Here is a 20,395-nt window from a genome sequence, read left to right on the forward strand (position 1 = left end):
GCTCAAGTGGTAGAGTGCTAGCTTTGAGCTGAAGAGCTGAAGGATTGTGCCCAAGCCCAGAGTTAAAGCCCCAGGACCGACCAAAACAAAACAAACTATCTCCCTCCCTCCCTCCCTCTCTCTCTCTTTCTCTCTCTCTCTCTCTCTGCCTCTTTTTCTCCCTCTCCCCCCTCTCTCTCTATATATATGTGGTTTTAATTTTGACCATTTAGTATGTTACTAGACCTAAAGACTTTTTACTTCTGTAGTCTAATTTAGGGAAGATTTTGGTCTGGTCTGACTGAATACATTATCTCTGTAGGCATGTATTGGGTGTAATTTTCAGAATCTACCAGAGTGCAGGGAAAACCCCAGCTGTATCTTTTGTTTTCTAGAAATCACTTGTCATTCTGTCTTGCTTCATCTGCCCTGTTCTTTCTATTACAGCTGTGTTGTGCTGTGGTCTGGTGACATCCTACACTTTACTCCTGCGTTTTTTTGTCTAGGCAAAACAGTGTTAGGCAGCCAGCCATTACTAAACTGAAAGCTCAAACTGGAAAAAAGGAGGAAGAATTCTAATGAATATTCAGGTTCAAATTGGGGCTGGAATAGAAGGTTCCAGAAAATTGGAGGTAAAGATAATCTGAACTAATAACAAAAAAAGATTGCTCAGATTTATACCCAAAAGATAGATGTTAGATGAAGCAGCTCTCCTGGTATATCTAGAAATTCTGAATTGGAGAATAATGATGAAATAAGAATAAATTCAGGTCCATTTGAGAAATTTTTTCACTGACTCATCTAAACTAATGTCTTTATAGAGAAGCAGCCATTGAAATTATTTTTAATTCTCTAAAATTTATGTTAAATTTTAGATTTGTTTATAGAGAATTTATTAGGGCTAAATTAGGTGTTGCTTTAAAGAATTTTGTTGTTTTTGCCAGTCATGAGGTTTGAGCTCTGGATTTAGGCCCTGTCCTTAATTAAGCTTCTTTGATTCAAGGCTAGGACTCTACCATTTGAGCCATAGTGCCATTTTTTCAGCAGTTTTTTGGAGATAAGCATCTAATGGACTTTCTTGCTTGGTCTGGCTTCAAACTGTAATCCTTAGATCTCAGTCTCCTGAGTAGCGCTAGGATTACAGCCACTGGCACCCAGCTTTGAAAGAATTTTGTTTGGAAGAATTGGAACCTTTTACTTTCAAAAGTTAATTCCATCAAAAGTAATATCTATAAAATGTTATGGAAAGATAAGTTGATTTTTTTGAAATTGAGGCCAGAGTCTGAAGTAAGCAGAATTTATGGTAATGGAAATTTGATAACTGTGATGAAATTAAGATACTCTCCATATGAACTAGGTAATTACTTCATTTTCTACCATCAAGTCCATTGATACAATCTGTAAAAGGCAAATGGGAAAATGCAAGGCTGGGGCTGCTGGAAAGAGGCCAAATTAACAGCCTATTTTGCTTCTACCCTGCTTGTTTTTTTTTTTTTACTATTTCTTTGATTTCCTTTTTCTTTTAATCAAGACTGAGGTAGACTAAGGAAGGAAATATGGGTTTGTCCAGTTTTCAAAAGGTTGCCAACTTCTTTCCACATTTCTCAGCCTTCTATATTTTTGACTCCTTTATTTTTTATAGCAGAGCTTCTTAGATTTGGCACTAACTGACATTTGGGCTGGTTAAGTACTGTTTTGGAGGCTGTTCTAGACATTTTATAATGTTCTATCTCCTAAATGCCAGTAGCCCAAGCTGTGGAAATTAAAAATATTTGAAGGGTCAAAATCATCCTAAGAGCCATTTCCCTAGAGGAATATTCTAAATAATAGCCACTGACAATTACTGATAGTTAACAACTGTATTTCTACCTATTCTTCTAGTCTTGTTTCTTGTCTCAAGTGACCTTAGTTTTTATTCTCCATATAATTACAAAAGGAAATATATATCACTCTATTAGCCAGGATTTGTATGTGGGAGTGGTAGATCGAAATAACAAATGCAACAGATTCACAAATATAATCAAAGAATTGGTTAGCATTTGCTTGCCAGAATATTTTCTTCTTTTAAAATTGTACAACTGGGGCTCAGAGGTAGAATGCTTGCCTTGCATGCATGAGGCCCTGGGTTCGATTCCTCAGCAGCACATACACAGAAAAGGCTGGAAGTGGCACTGTGGCTCAAGTAGTAGAGGGCTTGCCTTGAGCTGAAGAGCTAAGGGACAGCGCCCAGGCCCAGAGTTCAGGCCCCATAACACAACCCTCCCCCCCCCCGCCGGCGATTACTCGGCCACGACCACGACCCCCGACCCCCCCCCACCCCCCCCCCCGCACAAAATTGTACAACTGAACAGGGTGTTTTTAGCAGAAGGTTTGTCCTGTTTTATTATACTAAATTCTGACTTAGTATATAATCCATTGTCTAGGAAAAGCTCTGATTTTCTGTATACGTCATTGGCATCAGGTCAGCACACATAAAAATAATAACTAAATATTTATAGTACTCCCTGTTTTTGAGAGAGAGAGAGAGAGAGCGTGCGCATGCATGGGCTGACTCTACAGCAGTGCTGAGCTCTCAGCCTCCTGAGTAGCTAGGATTATAGGCATGAGCCACTAGTGCCTGGCTTAAATCTCTTAAATATCAAATTGATGATACTGTTATTATTCATTAAGTTATTTGACTTTTAAGGAGGTTATTTTGTATTTATTTGTTCCAAGGAATAAATTGTATATTTTAATGTTTTTCTTCTTCCTTAGATGTTTTTAATGATTTAATTTTTCAGTTACCATTATTCAGAATTTCTTTGGTCAAATTAGGATTAATGATCCATAGATCTACCCAAGATAGTTTCTATAGAAATGTTATTTCTTTCTGTTTCTTACTGTGTAATCTAGACCTGGATACTACTTTCATAACTTACAGTTTTAGCCTTTGTCAAGTGCTTAATCAGGTCTCTTCCTATTCTAGTTCTACACAGTGTTATCAACATAATCTTTTTCATATAACAGATTAGATCTTGGTACAGCCTTGCTCTGGAACCCTGTGTCTTTCTCCCTCTTGGATAAAGAATAGCATTTGAACCATTAGTATTTATTCAGCACAGTGTTTACGGTTATATATAGCCATGAAATTTAATTTGACAAGAATCCTGTGAAGCCAGTACTTCTGTTGCTCCCATTTTGTAAAGAAGAAACTGATGTGGATAGACATTACTCAATTTATCTAAGGTGCTATAGTTAATAGGTAGCAAAACTTGAACCATGCTGACTCCAAGTTTGTTAGTATGGCTCCAGCCAGGCTCCATGTGCATGTTTGCCCTTGTTCTATCCAACTCTATTCTACCTCATTCTGCAGTCCCATGTCTACACTTTTTTTTTTGGTCCGGTCGTGGGGCCTGAATTCTGGGCCTGGGTGCTGTCCCTCAGCTCTTCAGCTCAAGGCTAGCGCTCTACCACTTGAGCCACAGCGCTACTTCCGGCTTTTTTCTTTTTGCTTATGTGGTGCTAAGGAATCGACCCCAGGGCCTCAGGCATGCAAGGCAAGCGCTCTACCACTGAGCCACCTTCCCAGCCCCCACGGCTACACTTTTGACCTATCCATTTGCCTTGTGCTTTTTCAGTGATGACATTTGTATTTTCCCTTTTATCTCTAGAAACCCTGCTTTTCGTTGTCCTGTCTCCATTTCCTTTTTCCCTTCCATTTCTTTCACCTTCCCCTCTTCTCTCCCTTTCTCTTACAGTTTTGTTCAAATAACACACTGGATCCTTCTACTCCCAAGTTATTTACTCCTATTACAGATTTTTAAAAAATGTTATTTGCCATTACCTTATTGTTGTATAATATTTGTGTTTATTTCTATCTTTCTACTAGGTTGTAAGATCCTCTTTATAAATGGTGGGACCGATACCTTGGACATAGCCAATATGCGAGAATTATAATTTAAAAATAAACCAATTTCATTTTTGCAGATATTTGTTAGATATTTTTGTAAGAGTAAAATGTGGAACTTTTTTTTTTTAGTGATCCCATGATTTATTACAGTTTTGAACATACTTTGTTCTCAAATTTGATAATAATTTAACAAAATTAAAATTTCAATTTTAAAAAACAGTAGATTTTCTAGCTCTCTGTTTTGAACTCTTTGAGAATTCTTACACTGTTAGACATATGTTAAACCATATTATGAACTTTTATAAATACTATTGCTAACTCAAATATAGTTGAAAGTAGAATTAATCTTATAAAAATTACAAATCTCTCCCTCCCTCTCTCCCTCCCTCCCTCCCTCTCTCCCTCCCTCCCTCCCTCCTACCTTCCAACCTCAATTCCTGCCTTTCTCCCTTCCTCCCTTCCATTCTTATATCAATTCTAGAGCTTGCTTGCTCACAGGTGGTGCTCTAGCACTTGTGACATACCACCAGTCTAGTATTTCACTCTCATGGACTTCTCTGCCTAGGCTAGTTTTAAATCATGATCTTCCAGGTCGCAGCCTCCTAAATAGCTAGTATTACAGGAATAAGCCAGTAGCACCCTAATAAAATTTGAAATATTTCTGACTGGGATTGTGGTGACCCCTTAAACCAAGCACCAGGAAGCTAAAACATTACTGCTTTGAATGTATGGTGAATCCAGACTGGATCACATAGCAATACCCTGTCTCTTGGGAAAAAGAAAGAAAAAAATTTAGATATGTCTATACTTTCACATTATTTTCCAGGTTTAGAAATATATAAATAGTTAGGCACCAGTGACTCATGCCTATAATCCTCGCTTCTTGGGGAGCTGAGATCTTGAGGATTGTGGTTTGGCTGGGACAGTAAAGTCCATAAGATTCTTTTTTCCGATTAACTACAAAAAAGCTGGGTAGAGTACCAGCTTTGAGAAAAAAAAAAAGTGAAATAACAGCTCCCAGGCCTTGAGCCTTGAGTTTTAAGCCCCCAGGACTAACACACACCAGGACTAACACACACCAGGACTAACACACACCAGGACTAACACACACACACACACGCACACACACACGCACGCACGCACACGCACGCACGCACGCACGCAGAGTCAGTATATATGTTCTTTCTGATTTGTCATTGTTTTCAATTTTGAAAAATTTAGAGTCTTTAAAGAACTCTTTAGAGAACTCTGTAGGACTTTTTAAATGACAAAACTAAAATTAGAAAGCAAGAGGAAGCTAGTTGGTTATTATACTAAAATACTTTATAAATAAAGCACCTTGCCCTAAGATTTTAGATTGCCATAAGGGGCCGCAAATTTGCCTATGCTTCCCTTACTCCCCCGCCACAATGGGCAGAGTAAACCAGAAAATATGATTAATAATGTCATCGGCATGTTCACATGATAAAATCAGAAATTTTTCTTTCATGTGTTCTTACAAAGCAGGGCTACTGTATGAAATTGGTAAACCATGTCATTAGCAACATCTTACAGTAAATTTATTTATACTTTCACGTAACTGATTCATACGAAGCCAGTCAACACAGGCCAGTAACATACTATATCTTCCAAAGACAGTATTCAAAATTACAAAATAATTAGAAGACAGTATTCAAAATTCTCTTAACCTCAAACTATTTACTATAAAAATTTAAACAAATATTTTCATATTTTAGTCTACATACTAAGCCTCTAAGTATCTTGGCATGATAATCAGAAAATGTGGAAACCTTGGAATAATACAAGTTGGGCATATGAGAATAAATCCACAAATGCTCTGGTTAGTTTTTTTGCCTGGTACTGGTGGCTCATGCCTATAGTCCTAGTTACTCATGAAGCTGAGATCTTAGGATCTCAGTTTGAAGCCAGCCAGGGCAGGAAAGTCTGTGATAATTAACTACAAAATCAGAAGTAGCACCTAGTCCCTGATTCAAGCCCCATGGACACCCCCCCCAAAAAAAATAGACAATTAATCATATATTTGTAATTACATTAAGATATTAGGTAAATGCTAGAGGTTAGAGGAGCATTTGCAAATATGTTAGAATTAGTACTTTTGCTTGAGAATGATTGATCTTTAATAGAGTTTACTGGAATGATGTAACTGCTGTTTGATATGGTATCCCAAGGCCAAGGTGGCAGTTGAGGCCTTCTAATGTGGCTGTGGTCTGGAACTAAGCTTTTATTAATTTTCATAATTTCAAATTTAACTACATGTGGTTAGTAGCTGTACTGATTAGCTTTCCATTTCTGTAACAAATACAGAAAATAATGAGAAAATGATTTGATTTGGCCTTATTTTAGAGGGATCAGTTAGCTCTGTTACTTTGGGCAAGGCAACACATCATGACAAGAACATGTGATGGAGCAAAACTATTCACTTTGTGGTCAAAAAGCAGGAGAATGCTTCTACAAGAGTCCAGGTTCCTACAGACTCCTTCAAAGGCATGCACCCAGTAACCTAAAGACCTACTAACAACACCCTTTCCTACATTAAGGTTCAACAGTCTCTCAATACTGTTGCTCTGGTGACCAAGCCTTAAGTACATGGACCTTTGGGAGTTACACACCTGAACTAAACAGTAGCTAACCTTATATTGGACAATTTAGTTCTAAAAGAGTAGGAAAGACTACTTGCTTGCCTTGCCAGGCTAAGAAAAGAGGGTAAAGTACAAAGTTATATTCTCTAATCAGCAATTTAGAAATGCTATATTTCTAAGAGATGTAAGTCAGTATTTGTGAATTTACAGTTCTGTTTTTGAACTTCAGCCTGTTTTACCTTTTAGATGTTGATAGAATCACTGTTGGTAAACAGTGTTAAAATAAAAGTGTATTTAAAATTCTTTTATAATATTAAAATATTTATTTAAAAAAATAGAAGGCTATGGGTATATTGATAGAAGATTATTTTCTCACAGTTTCCAGAGTGTGGCTTCTTTGGCATGTATGATAAAATTCTTCTCTTTCGCCATGACATGAATTCAGAAAATATACTGCAGCTGATTACTTCAGCAGATGAAATACATGAAGGAGATCTAGTAGAAGTTGTTCTTTCGGGTAAGTAAATAGTTCCTATTGTTCCCTCTTCCCTTTTGTCAAAAGAACTTCATTTTCTCTACTGAATGCAATGTTCCATTATACTTGAGACATACTGTATAATTTTTCGGTCTGTAATAATGGTTGGCATGTGATGTTTTACTTTCAGGAAGGTTATATGAGGAACTAGAAAAGTGAACTGTGAATGTTAGGAAGCTAAGAAAATTTTGAGTTGAAACAAGAATATATTCTTTTTTTTTTTTTTTGGGTCCAGTTGTGGGGCCTGAACTCTGGGCCTGGGTACTGTCCCTCAGCTCTTCAGCTCAAGGCTAGCGCTCTACCACTTGAGCCACAGCGCCACTTCCGGCTCTTTTTTCTTTTTGCTTATGTGGTGCTGAGGAATCGAACCCAGGGCCTCTGGCATGCAAGGCAAGCGCTTTACCACTGAGCCACCTTCCCAGCCCAAGAATATATTCTTTTTCTCTGAGTTGAACAAGTAAAGTTGTGTTTCCTTTTTCCTATTTCTGTTAAGAACATAGATGAGAAGAATTGAAGTTCAAAAAGGAGCATCAGGGGGAAAAAGATATTTTCAAAATACAGAAGAAATAAGACTATTTGCATGGCTTTAAAAAAATGCTTCTTCCTTTTTGTTCCTAGTGGACATTTTATCTCTTTTATCCTTTTTTTTGCCATGCCTTGTTCCATAGCTCCCACTATTTCTAGTCTCATCGAAGAGTATGTGGGCAAATTATTTGTGAGGAATATTAAGGAATAAAGAACATTATGTTCATTGTAGCTCTGTAATATTCCTTATTTGTCAAGAAAAGAGATCTGATGAGAGAAAGGAGGCAAGCTGACCAGCTAAGCATCCAGAGTGATGCTACTACTGTTCTGTCTTCCCAAACTCATCTCAAGTCCATTTTTGATAATGTAATCACCACCTTTCCTTATTTGTTCCAATCTTGTTATCTTTCATTACCGATCCTCCTGTTCATCTAGCTCTCTGCCCCCTACCACGTTGATCATTTTATCTTTTACACTATAACACTCAACAGTCTATTGCCATCTTTTAGCTTCTTCTTCACTTGTGAGATGCTTCATTCCCTGGAGTCCATGCCTTTTTCTTTGGCTCCCTTGTCAAACCACAGGATTTCCACTCAATTTGTTTATTGGGGTGAAAGGAAACTCTTTGTGTCTGCTGCTTCTCTGCCTACTGAGAGGAGAGGATTCCCTCTCTGTTAACCAATGTATAAAAATCACTGAGGAGAACAGATATATCCTGAAATCCTAAGTTAGAACTTATATTTTCCTAGAGAAACAGTGTGATGAAATGAGGTTAAGTTTGAAGTTGTTTTAAATTTTTACTTTCTGTGTTCAATGTCCTAGTGTATCATACACTGAGGTTTTTTTTTTTTTTGCGGTTGTGGGGCCTGAACTCTGGGCGCTGTCCCTCAGCTCAAAGCTAGTGCTCTACCACTTGAGCCACAGTGCCACTTCTGGCTTTTTCTGCTTATTTGGTGATGAGGAATCAAACTCAGAGCCTCATGCATGCAAGGCAAGAACTCTGCCACTGAGCCACTTTACCAGCCCCTACATTGAGCAGTTTTTAATTGGCTAAAGTAGATTTAAAGGCTATTTGCAATTTTGTCATTGTGCAAAACTGCTTTTGGATATCTGAATATGTTAACTTACAGGCTTCCAAGTTGAATTGGAGCCTGATTTATTTGAAGCTAGTGGACATCTTGAACTAGAGTTGAAAAATTATAGTTAAATGATGAAAATACTTTTTATGTTCAAGTGAGACTTTTCCTAGAAGTTCTTGTTTTTATATAAATATTCGTGGTAAGTATTCCTAATTGCTTTATTTTTAACATTTCTTTCTTTCTTTCTTTCTTTTTTTTAAGCTTTGGCCACAGTAGAAGACTTCCAGATACGTCCACATACTCTCTATGTACATTCTTACAAAGCTCCGACTTTTTGTGATTATTGTGGAGAGATGCTTTGGGGATTGGTACGTCAGGGACTAAAATGTGAAGGTACATGATTGCAAATTTTTTGTAGTAATTTGGAAGAGGATTTTACATTTGCATTTTTAAATTGATGGAAAAAAGATGATAGTTGGTGTCTAGGGAGTCAACTAGGGTTTATTTTGCAGAGATTATGACTCTGGTTTTTCTTCTGCCACCTAGTTGTTCTTTTTTTCCCTCCCCTCCCTTTCTTTTTTTATCTTGTGCTGGCACCCGGGCTTGAACTCAGGACTTTGTGGAGCTGGTGTTCTACTGCTGAGCTATACTTCCAGTTGGTTAATTGGAGATAGAGTGGACTTTCATGGACTTTTCTGCCTGGACTGGCTTTGAATCTGTTATCTAATCTCAACCTCCTTAGTAGCTAGACTTCTGCCTAATAGTTTGGTGTTTTAGACCAGACCTTTTTGAGGGTTGATTTACTCTTTATGAAATATATTCTACCATAATATTTTTATAAATTGCTAAATAAGGTAATATGGATAAATATTTGGCAGAAAGAAATAGCTAAATAAATATTAACCTCCTTACCTTTTTAGAAATGTAGATTCCTTATATATAACAATGAAACTGTCAAAAGTTCTAAGCTTGAATTTCTAGCAAATAAACTGCAGGTTTACATTTCTAATTATGAAACAGTTTTCTAATGTGTTATTTTCTGTACAGGGGCAGAAAGCTAAATATTTTAGTCTTTGCCAGCCATATGGTCATCATGGACTTTCCTGCCCTGGTTGGCTTTGATTCTCAATCCTCAGATCTCAATCTCCTGAGTAGCTATAATTACTGGCATGAGCCACTGGCACCCAGCTTAAATCTTTTTTAGTCAGCCAGAGACAATACATAAACAAACAGCATGACTCTGTTCCAGTAAAACTTGTATTTATGAACCTTGAAATTTGAGTTTTGTATACTTGTCATGTTAATGAAAGAATTTGGTATACATGCTACAGTTTGGTACTAGCCAGTGCTTTAAGCCAATGGTTATCAAACTTTTCAAGGAACCATAAAACATCTTTGCTGAGGGTCATCACTGTGATTTCTAATTCAGTAGATCTGGGGTGAAATCCTGTAATTTACATTTCTAGTATATTCCCAGTTGGTTGCCACAGGAACTATACCTCAGAATCACCTGATTTATCTAATTTAATCTTTCTAAAGAAATCTTTCTACACATATCCAATTCTTGACCTTGTTAGCTTCCACTTATCTAAATAGTTATCTAAGTTCCTAATTAGGGTAGATACTGTTGTCAAGAGACACTGATTGTTTTTTTTTTTTTTTTTGGTCTGGTTGTGGGGCCTGAACTCTGGGCCTGGGCGCTGTCCCTCAGCTCTTCAGCTCAAGGCTAGCGCTCTGCCACTTGAGCCACAGCGCCACTTCCAGCTTTTTTCTTTTTGCTTATGTGGTGCTGAGGAATCGAACCCAGGGCCTCAGGCATGCAAGGCAAGCGCTTTACCACTGAGCCATCTTCCCAGCCCCCAGACACTGGTTTTTATATGTTACACTTAAATAGGAAAAGAAAAGAGACTGGCTTTTTTTTTGTTGTTGTTTGTTTGTTTTTTTGGGTCTGGTCGTGGGGCCTGAACTCTGGGCCTGGGAGCTGTCCCTGAGCTCCTCAGCTCAAGGCTAGCGCTCTACCACTTGAGCCACAGCGCCACTTCCGGCTTTTTTCTTTTTGCTTATGTGGTGCTGAGGAATCGAACCCAGGGCCTCATGCATGCAAGGCAAGCGCTCTACCACTGAGCCACCTTCCCAGCCCAAGAGACTGGTTTTTATGTGTTACACTTAAATAGAACAATGTTTTTAATCTTTAATTTTATCTTTTATAATGTATTTAGGATGTGGATTAAATTATCATAAACGATGTGCCTTCAAGATTCCAAATAACTGTAGTGGAGTAAGAAAGAGACGGCTGTCTAATGTATCTTTGCCAGGACCTGGCCTCTCAGTTCCAAGACCTCTACAGCCTGAATGTGTACCCCTTCTCAGTGAGGAGGTATGTATTCAAAAGTAACAGAAAAACATTTTACTAGTATTTCCTGGTGTTTATATGAGGTTTGTGATATCAGCCTAGAACATTAGTTGTATGTTAAAAATATAGTAACATTCCAACACTTAGAAAAGTAAAAGCTTAATCATGAAAACAAGGTTTACCAACAGTAAACAAGTTGGATTTATTTATTTATTTTTGGTTGTGGGGGTTGAACTCTAGGCCTGGGTCCTGTCCCTCAACTCTTCAGCTCAAGGCTAATGCTCTTCCACTTGAGCCACAGCGCCACTTCCAGTTTTCTGGTGGCTAATTGGAGAAAAGACTCTCACAGATTTTCCTGCTTGGGCTGGCTTTGAACCACAATCCTCAGATCTCAGCCTCCTGAGTAGTTAGGATTACAGGTGTGAGCCACTAGGGGCCCGCAACAAGTTGAATTTTTCGCACACTGAAATTGTATTATCATTTTGACCACTGACATAGCTTTCTAACCAATTTCCTAGTTCTTGGTCTCCATTTAAATACAACCAGATCAAATTTCTTAATATACAACTCTCACTACTCCCTACTAGGAAACTGTTACTCAAGAAGTCTTCAAAGTAACAGCACCAGTAGAGTATAAAGTGACAAAATCATGGCTTTGGTTGGTTGTCTTGATACTCAGCAAATGTTGCTAAGCTGAAATTCTAGGGTAAAAATCTCCTGTTTATATATTGCTTAACTCTAGTACAAGATTTTTAAAGTAGGAAAAGAAGGCTATGGTATAGAGACCATGTGGTCATAAATAGCCCCTTATTTTCAGTCTCTGTTCTCATGGTATCCAGGATTCACATGATTCCAGGATCTCCTGCAGGTAATAAAATGTTATAAAAATATAAAATGATACAGTATTTGCATATAAAATATGTGTTCTCTTGTACACCCTTAACTTATTCCTAGGTTAAATATAATACTTAATATACTGTTAATGGTAAGTCAACAGATGATGTCCTTATTGTCTAGGCAGTAAAGACAAAAATATCTGTATATGTTTAATACAGATGTAGCCATCGTAGGACTAATTAGATTTTCAATTTGTGGTTGTATCTATCTATGTCAAACTTGAGGGTACAGAGGCTCAACGATTACATTCAAATTCATTAATTTACATTTGTCTTAGAAAGTTGAAAGCTCATAGGAAGTGTAAGAAGTAGAGTGATATGTTTGAATTAGTTTGACTGCTCAGAGTATTTTAGAACAAGTAGAACTTGTAGAGTGGAAAGTCTCTCAAGAAATTTACTTTTATCAGTGCAGGCATGCATGCAGTCCCAAGTATGAGTAAGTGCAGAATAAGGAGAGAGCTCATGGGTGAAAATCAGAAAGGAAGAAAGTGGAAAAGGCAGTTAGGAAACAAGAAACTCCTGAAGCTGAACCAAGAATAAAGAACTGGCTGGCCCATACTCAGAGGCTCTTAGGCTTTCACGTACCAGGCTTTCTGCTAAGAACTTTTATCTTTTCTTACATAATCCTAAACACAGTCCAGAGCCATATAATATCCTAATTTCATAGGTAAGGAAATGAGGAAGGAAAATTCCTGAGAAGAAAAGCTTCACTGAATACTGAGATAAGCTGAAAACAGGCAAGCTGGAAGTAGATCCTTCGAATCTGACTTTGAGATTGTCTTTGTTCACATTTAAGAAGGCAATTTCTATTAAGAAACAGAAGATACTCATTGCATTTAGCTAGAATGTGATTACTAAGGACCTAAGGTAGCAAATCCAGAATTGAGGACTGGCTATTTGAAGATGAGACATAAAAATATTCCTCCTCTCCGTACATTTTTCAAGTAGTCAGAATGGGACAGAATTGAACTAGAAAGAAAATTTCATGCCAAAGAAGGTATATACAAGTAGAGGTATTTGGGAGAGAATGAGGGATGAAAAAGGAAATGTACTTTTTACCTGACATATGTAAAGGTAACCCTGCTGTATATCCTGTATATCATCTCTAAAACAACAATAAAGTAAATTAGAAAAAAAAAGTGGAAGCATTTCTCTCACTAATACTCCAGTGACAACTGAATACAAATAATTGATCAGATACAGTGGTACAGCCCTATAATCTCAGCAGTTGTGAGGCAGAGGCTAAACAATTGAATAATTGGGGCCAGCCTAGTCTATATATTAAGTTCTTGTCTCAAAAACCAAAAAAGAAAATTCTCACATAATTGTTTTCTGTATTAAATATAATTGAGAATTGACAGGATTATTTTTTTCTGTGAGCAGTTAGTTAACTTAAGCAAATATTTGCTTTAACTTGTGAAAATAAAATCATATTACTTTTAGTAGGAAGAAAATTTCAGCAAAGTACTATTTTTTTATTTTTTATTTGCCAGTCCTGGGGCTTGAACTCAGGGTTTGGGCTCTGTCCCTGAGCCTTTCTGTGCTCAAGACTAGCGCTTTACAACTTGAGCCACATCACCACTTCTGATTTTTTTCTGTTTATGTGGTACTAAGGAATCAAAACCAGGGCCTTGTGCATGCTGGGCAAGCACTCTACCATTGAGCCACATTCCCAGCCCCCAAAGTAATAATTTTTAAATAGAGGACATTAAAACAAGGTTAGAACTTTTACTTATTTCTATTTCCTGTGGATTCAGTGGTGTCACATTTTAACCAAATTCTGTAGTTGAATCTACCAACATCTTCCTCTCTCCAAATTCTGATTTAAACCTGATAATTCTTTCCCATATTTCTCAACCAATAGAAGCCAGACCATTTTTACTGATGGAAATTGTATCCAGGTATATATACTGAGATGGAAAAGTTGAGACTCTCTAGATTGTAGTATAAAGACCTGAACTTAAATCTTGTTGTTAACTTACTACTACTTGAGTATGTTTTTATTAAAATAGTGACAACAGCATAAATATTTTTTTCTAATAAGATGGCTGCTATAACCATTGTCCTTTGCATAGTACCTAGTGCACATGCTGTGTACCATGCCGTCAGTGATCCCTGACCAAAAGGCACTAACTCTAGCCATTGGCAATGCTTTGTTAAGAAATCTTACTACAGGCATGCCATGTGTATTTGATGACTGCCTACATTAATCTCGCTCCATCTTGTCTGTTTTGAACTTGAGAGAGAAAAAATAATTGTAAAAGCAGTAGCACAAGAAGCAGGGTTGAGTCACCAGTAAAAGAAGGAGCCAGGGTTGAACAAAGTTCTAAAACATCTGTTTCTAGTTCCTTGTAGCGCCTTAGTTTTGCAGAATCCCCAAAATGATAGTTTGCCTGAAGGTGGTCCGTTCGTGGTAGCAAGATGGGTGAGCCAGACTCAGATAGATTACCTTGGATATCTGAGGCATGTAAGTGTGGTTTGAATTTTAACATTCTTTTTGTACTTCACTTGAAATAAACAGTTTTATAATTTGTTTTAGAAGTTTCTGGCTGCATATTAGGAAAAATTAATGATCTCAAGCTTCATTTGTGTTCCTTTTATAGCATACTCCTCCATTTGTTTTGTTCTGACCTTTTTCTTTGCTTTCTCCTATTTTTATTTTGCTTTGTTTGCCTCCTCCCTTTACTTCCCTTGTCTCTTGGCTTCTTCTGACTACTTTTGCTTCCCTTAGTTGAACATATCAATGTAAAATGACTCACACTTATCTGAGTTATAAATATTAAGTTATAGGAGGCACCTAAACAATTTCAGGAGTTTATTACAGGAGGGGATTACTTGGGGTTTATGCTTGGGAACATGGATTACATTTTATTCACTGTTGTGTTCCTAAATATACAACATAGAGCCTGATTTATAATATATCAATGAATGTTTGTTGAATGAATGGAATGAACCACATTGAGCTGACCTATAGTTTAATTTATATAGAAAGAGCCATAGTATAAAAAATTTGCCTCTTAGATTATTTAATTTTTAATGTTTTTTTCTTTAATTTTGTTTTTTTTATTCATCTCAGGAAAAAATTAAAAACTGGAAAATTAAAGGAAATCACCTGAAGCTTAACTAGTAGGGTTAATGTTGTTTTTAGTACTTTTGTTACTGCCATTGTATCATAAAAATAATCAGACTTAAATTCTTACATGTGTACTTTAGAGTTTATTAAGATAAATTGAAAATCTCCAGTGTTTTCAGACCTCTTGTTGAGTAATACAACAGGAACAGCAGCAGTACTTTTTGAATTTATTTACTTTTCCTGTGATTACTTCCTTGGTCAGGTTTTGAATAGATTTGAACATCTGTTAAAAATTCATTTTAAGGTTTTTGTGGTTTTTATTTGTAAAATGTTGAACGTATTTGGTGTATAATAGCCAGTGATGATAATGAACATACTATAGTTTTGTTATTTTTTAGCATAAAAGTTTAAAAAAATGGTTCTGTGCTCTTCTCATTCAAGAGTTGACAAATTAAACTTTCCAAAGGAAACTGCTGAGATCCACATTCTTAGATTGTTGCTAGCAATCTGAATGACTTTTGTGGTTACGCTCTTCCCTCAATACTTTGTTTTTAATATTGACTTATACTTACAAAAATTACTGATGTTTTAGTCACATGTTCACCAAGAACCAAGTAAGAGGATTCCTTCTTGGAGTGGTCGCCCAATCTGGATGGAAAAGATGGTAATGTGCAGAGTAAAAGTTCCTCATACATTTGCTGTTCACTCTTATGGTCGTCCCACAATATGTCAGTACTGCAAGCGATTACTGAAAGGCCTGTTCCGTCAAGGCATGCAGTGTAAAGGTAGGATTGAGTATTTTCTTGAAGAAAACTTATATGTATTTTTATTAATATTATAGGTTTTAGATAGCTGCATTTCTAGATGAAAGGAAAGCATGAATTAAAAAAGAAAGAGAAAACATACTTGAAATGTTTGCTTGACCCTAATCTGTAGTGCTCTGTATTCCTGAGGTTCTTGGAAGGCTGAAGAGAACCATTATGCCTGAGAAGCTCAGTGCCTTCTCACAGACTTGTATGTGAAACCCTTTGCTAGATTCCATGTGAAAGTTTGGTGAATATGTCTCCTTTTTGCATTGCATTAGGTTCTAATGTGTAGGAACTTGAAAACATACCTGACATATATAGATTGAAATTTGTTAGATGAACAAAAGTCTTACAGAAGTGCGGAAATACAAATTTTAGGTAACAGGAAAGGATACATGGAACTGTCAGCATAGTATTAGCCTTTGTACAAATGAAAAAAAAAAAATCAGTTCCCGATGAGTTTATATAACTTCCAGAAAGTTAAATTAAGTGCTGTAAGAAGTTGAAACACGACTTTGAGTCTGAGTTTTGAGTTCTTATTAAAAAGAAAACACTGTCACATTTTAGTAGTACTATCATCACTAATTCTATTCTGAGTGATTTAAAGAAAGTCTAATCCTATTTGATATTGCCTGACTAAATATAATAACAAATTATTATTTTTTAGATTGCAAATTCAACTGCCATAAACGTTGTGCATCAAAAGTACCACGAGACTGCCTGGGAGAGGTTACATTCAATGGAGGTAAGATTTCTTTTTAAATTTTTATAAAGGAAAAGTCCACAATTCTGTTCTATGTTACCTTTGGTAAGGTTATATTTGTACATTTTGTTTATATTTTATATAAACAGAGTTTTTTCTGATTTAATAAATACAGAGATCAGTGATGCTACCCATTTATTAGTAATTATGCCTTCCAATCTTTCCTTTACAACTTTTAATCTTTCTTCTTATCACTTTGTAGTCAGCGATGCTGCATATCTTTTTCCATATATAAACATGAAAGAAAAACCATATTATTGTCCTTATTCTTTTAAAGTTCTTAGAGTTATTGACTACTTACAGTGGCAAACAGTATTCTAAACTAATACTGACATGTACATATAAGAACAACCCTTTGAGCTGGGCATTGGTGGCTCATGCCTATAATCTTAGGTACTTGGAAAGTTGAGATCTGAGGATCATGGTTTCAAAGCCAGACGCCAGACAGACAGGAAAGTCCATGGGATCTTATCTCCAATTATTCATCAAAAAAAAAAACAGAAGTGGAGCTGTGGCTCAATTTGATAGAGCACTAGCCTTATGCAGAAAAGCTTAGAGATAGCACTGAGGTCCTGAGTTCAAGCCCCAGGATCAATATATACACACCCACACAAAAAAAAAACCACTTTTTTGAGGAAAGTTGTTAAGAAGTAAATAAACTGAAACACAAAGCCATTAAATAAATTGTTCCAGAATGATGAAAGGGGTGACATTGATCAAGATGTATTGTATTCATAAGTATGTTGAATTGAAACCTTTTTGTACAATTAAAGATAATATAAACAAATAAATAATGTTTCCCAGCAATATAGCCAGTAAATGGCAGATCTATAATTTTAACCCATATAGTTTGACTCCTTTGTCTCTATGCTATTATACTTCATGTACTTTTTTTTTTTTTTTTTTTTGGTCGGTTGTGGGGCCTGAATTCCGGGCCTGGGCGCTGTCCCTCAGCTCTTCAGCTCAAGCCTAGCACTCTACCACTTGAGCACAGCACCACTTCTGGCTTTTTTTTTGCTTATGTGGTGCTAAGGAATCGAACCCAGGGCCTCATGCATGCAAGGCAAGCACTCTACCACTGAGCCACCTTCCCAGCCTCCCTGAGTTTTTTTTGCTCAAAGCTACCCTACCACTTTGAGCTACAGCACCACTTTCAGGTTTTTGGTGGTCAGCTGGAAGTAAGAGTCTCACAGATTTTCTTGCCTCAGATCTTACTTAGCCTCTTGAGTAGCTAGGATTACAGGCATGAACTACCAGCTCCCAGCTTCATATACTTTTTATGCTTTATTATACTAGTCTCTTGTACTGCTTCACTGTCTCTTCTCTTTCAAATAATCACTAGCCAAACATTTTTCCTTTGGAGCTTTTCTGTTTGGAAGGAAGGAGTAGTACTCTAACCTTTAAGTAAATTCCTTTAACAACTTATGTGGCTAGTTTTTCTTTATTTTTTTCTAACTTAGCAGTTTTATATTTACCTTGTGAGTCTTATAAATCACAATAATAAATGAATGAGCAACCAGATTGAATGAAATAGTTCTAAAATTAAAATAGATCATTAAAATTTCAGACCTTTGTCTAGGGACTAGCTTTAGTATTTTAATTTCTTCCTACTATATAATTATCATATAATTATCAGCCCATAGTTTACTTATGTTTCTGTAATTGATTCTCCTTCTGATTATATTTTTCCCATAATGTAAATAATTCTGTAGAAAAAGCCTAAGGAATGAATATAAAAGTTTAACATTTTCTCTTATGGCATATTTTCTGTTACTTGTTGTCTTGGTCTCTTTAGGCTACTGTAATAGACTAACAGGTGAGTAAGCTTATACAACAGAATTTTATTTCTATAATTCTGGAGGCCAGGAAGTTCAGTATGCCAGTAAATTCTGTGACTGGTGAGAATACATCTCCTGGTCATTAGCTTGCCTGCTAATTTGGTAGAATAAGCCAATGAACTCTTTGGACCTATTTTATAAGAGCAGTAATCTAATTCGTAAGAACAGAACCCTCATGACTTAATCCAAAAGCTCTAGTTCAGAATACCATTACTGTGGGAATTAGGATTTCAGCATAGAAATTTTTGGTAGAACCTGTCATAGCTAGTTAACACTATTAACCAGGATATGATTGGTTTTCCTTTTCAATTAATCTAAACTTAAGTACTTTATCAATATGACTGAAAGTCTTCTCTAAACTTACATAGTTCGTGCATTTATACTTTTGTGCTCTTCTACTCTTTGCTAAATGGATATGAAATGTTATTTGAATTTGTTTTAATGTGCATTTGTCTGGTTACTGGCAAGTTTGAATATCTTTTAAATGTTTATTTTTGTTTATTTTATTTGTCGGTTGTGGGGCTTGAACTCTGGGCTTAGGCGCTGTCCCTGTGCTCTTCAGCTCAAGGCGAGTGCTCTACTGCTTGAGCCACAGTGCCACTTCTGGTTTTCTAGTGGTTTATTGGAGATAAGAGTCTCACGGACTTTCATGCCTGGGCTGGCTTTGAACCTATATCCTCAGATCTCAGCCTCCTGAATAGCTAGGATTACAGGCGTGAGCCACTGGCGCCCGGCTACTTTTATTTTTTATTAACAAAAAATACTGCTCTACAGGAATAGACATTTTAGTTATCTATTCACCAGTCAGTAGGTGTTTGAGTTGTATCCACTTTGGATCTAGGAATAATAATGCTGTGAATACTGTGGTATGGTATAATTTTTCTGAGGATATGTCCATTTCACTTGGGTACATACCTACCTAATAGTAGAATGGGTGAGTCTTTTTTGTTGTTGTTGGTCGTGGGGCTTCAACTCTGGGCCTAGGCGCCCTCCTTGCACTCTTCAGCTCAAGGCGAGCGCTCTACTGCTGGAGCTATAACACCACTTCCAGTTTTCTAGTGGTTTGTTGGAGATAAGAGTCTCACAGAGTTTCCTGCCAAGGCTGGCTTTGAACCATGATCCTCAGATCTCAGCCTCCTGAGTAGCTAGGATTACAGGCGTGAGCCACAGGTGCCCAGCTACGGTGAGTCTTTTGGTAACCACAGGTTTAAAATTCTGAGGACATGCCAAACTAGTCTCCACAGCACCAACTTACATCCCTATAGCAGTAAAAAAGAATCCGAACTTCTCTATATCCTTATCACCAGTTGTTACTGTCTTGTGTTTTTCGTTATAACCTTTGAGTGTGAGGTTTATCTTACGGATCTCATTTGCATTTCTTTGCCAGGAGCTGATGGTAATGACCATTAAAGTTATTCACCTACATTTAACTAGATTTTTTGCCTTTTGATTATTGAGTTGATTATTGAATACTTTCAAGTTCTTTATCTCATATAATGTATAGATTTTTTCTCACACTGACGGTTTTTTCACTTTAAGATGGCTTGCCCCACAGAAGTTTTTGAAAGTCCAGTTTGATTTTTATCACCTGGATTTTTTATTGTGTATCTAATAAGGTGTTGCCTTACCTAAGATCACAAAAATCACCAGGAGAGTGTCTGTGTGTATACACCTTTATTCAGGTTTAAGTTTAGGACTTTGGCTTTCACTTCCCCCCTACAATCTTCCCACAGCTGGCACTCTTCCATTTGAGCCATGCCTCTACTTCCTGTTTTTTGCTACTCACTTGGAGATAAAGTTTATGTGGTATAATGAAGAGATCAAGCTTGATTTTTTCACATGTATATATCCAGTTGCCTTGACATCATTAAATTCTTTCCTCGGGGCTGGGAAGGTGGCTCAGTGGTAGAGCGCTTGCCTTGCATGCCTGAGGCCCTGGGTTTGATTCCTCAGCACCACATAAGCAAAATGAAAAAAGCTGGAAGTGGTGCTGTGGCTCAAGTGGTAGAGCGCTAGCCTTGAGCTGAAGAGCTGAGGGACAGCGCCCAGGCCCAGAGTT

General features: G+C 36.9%; 1 protein-coding gene across 1 annotated transcript in view; it reads left to right on the forward strand.

The window, feature by feature from the left end:
* Positions 1 to 20,395, forward strand: part of Prkd3 (protein kinase D3) — a 74,265-nt gene that overhangs the window by 30,015 nt on the left and 23,855 nt on the right. Inside the window, exons 3-8 of the mRNA XM_013013518.1 lie at positions 6,847 to 6,985; positions 8,869 to 9,000; positions 10,827 to 10,984; positions 15,522 to 15,714; positions 16,403 to 16,480; positions 16,701 to 16,810. Coding sequence (XP_012868972.1) covers positions 6,847 to 6,985; positions 8,869 to 9,000; positions 10,827 to 10,984; positions 15,522 to 15,714; positions 16,403 to 16,480; positions 16,701 to 16,810 — 810 coding nt within the window. The remainder of the gene's footprint in view (positions 1 to 6,846; positions 6,986 to 8,868; positions 9,001 to 10,826; positions 10,985 to 15,521; positions 15,715 to 16,402; positions 16,481 to 16,700; positions 16,811 to 20,395) is intronic.

The sequence above is a fragment of the Dipodomys ordii genome, unplaced genomic scaffold (assembly GCF_000151885.1).
Source record: "Dipodomys ordii isolate 6190 unplaced genomic scaffold, Dord_2.0 Scaffold20, whole genome shotgun sequence".
Taxonomy (NCBI): Eukaryota; Metazoa; Chordata; class Mammalia; order Rodentia; family Heteromyidae; genus Dipodomys; species Dipodomys ordii.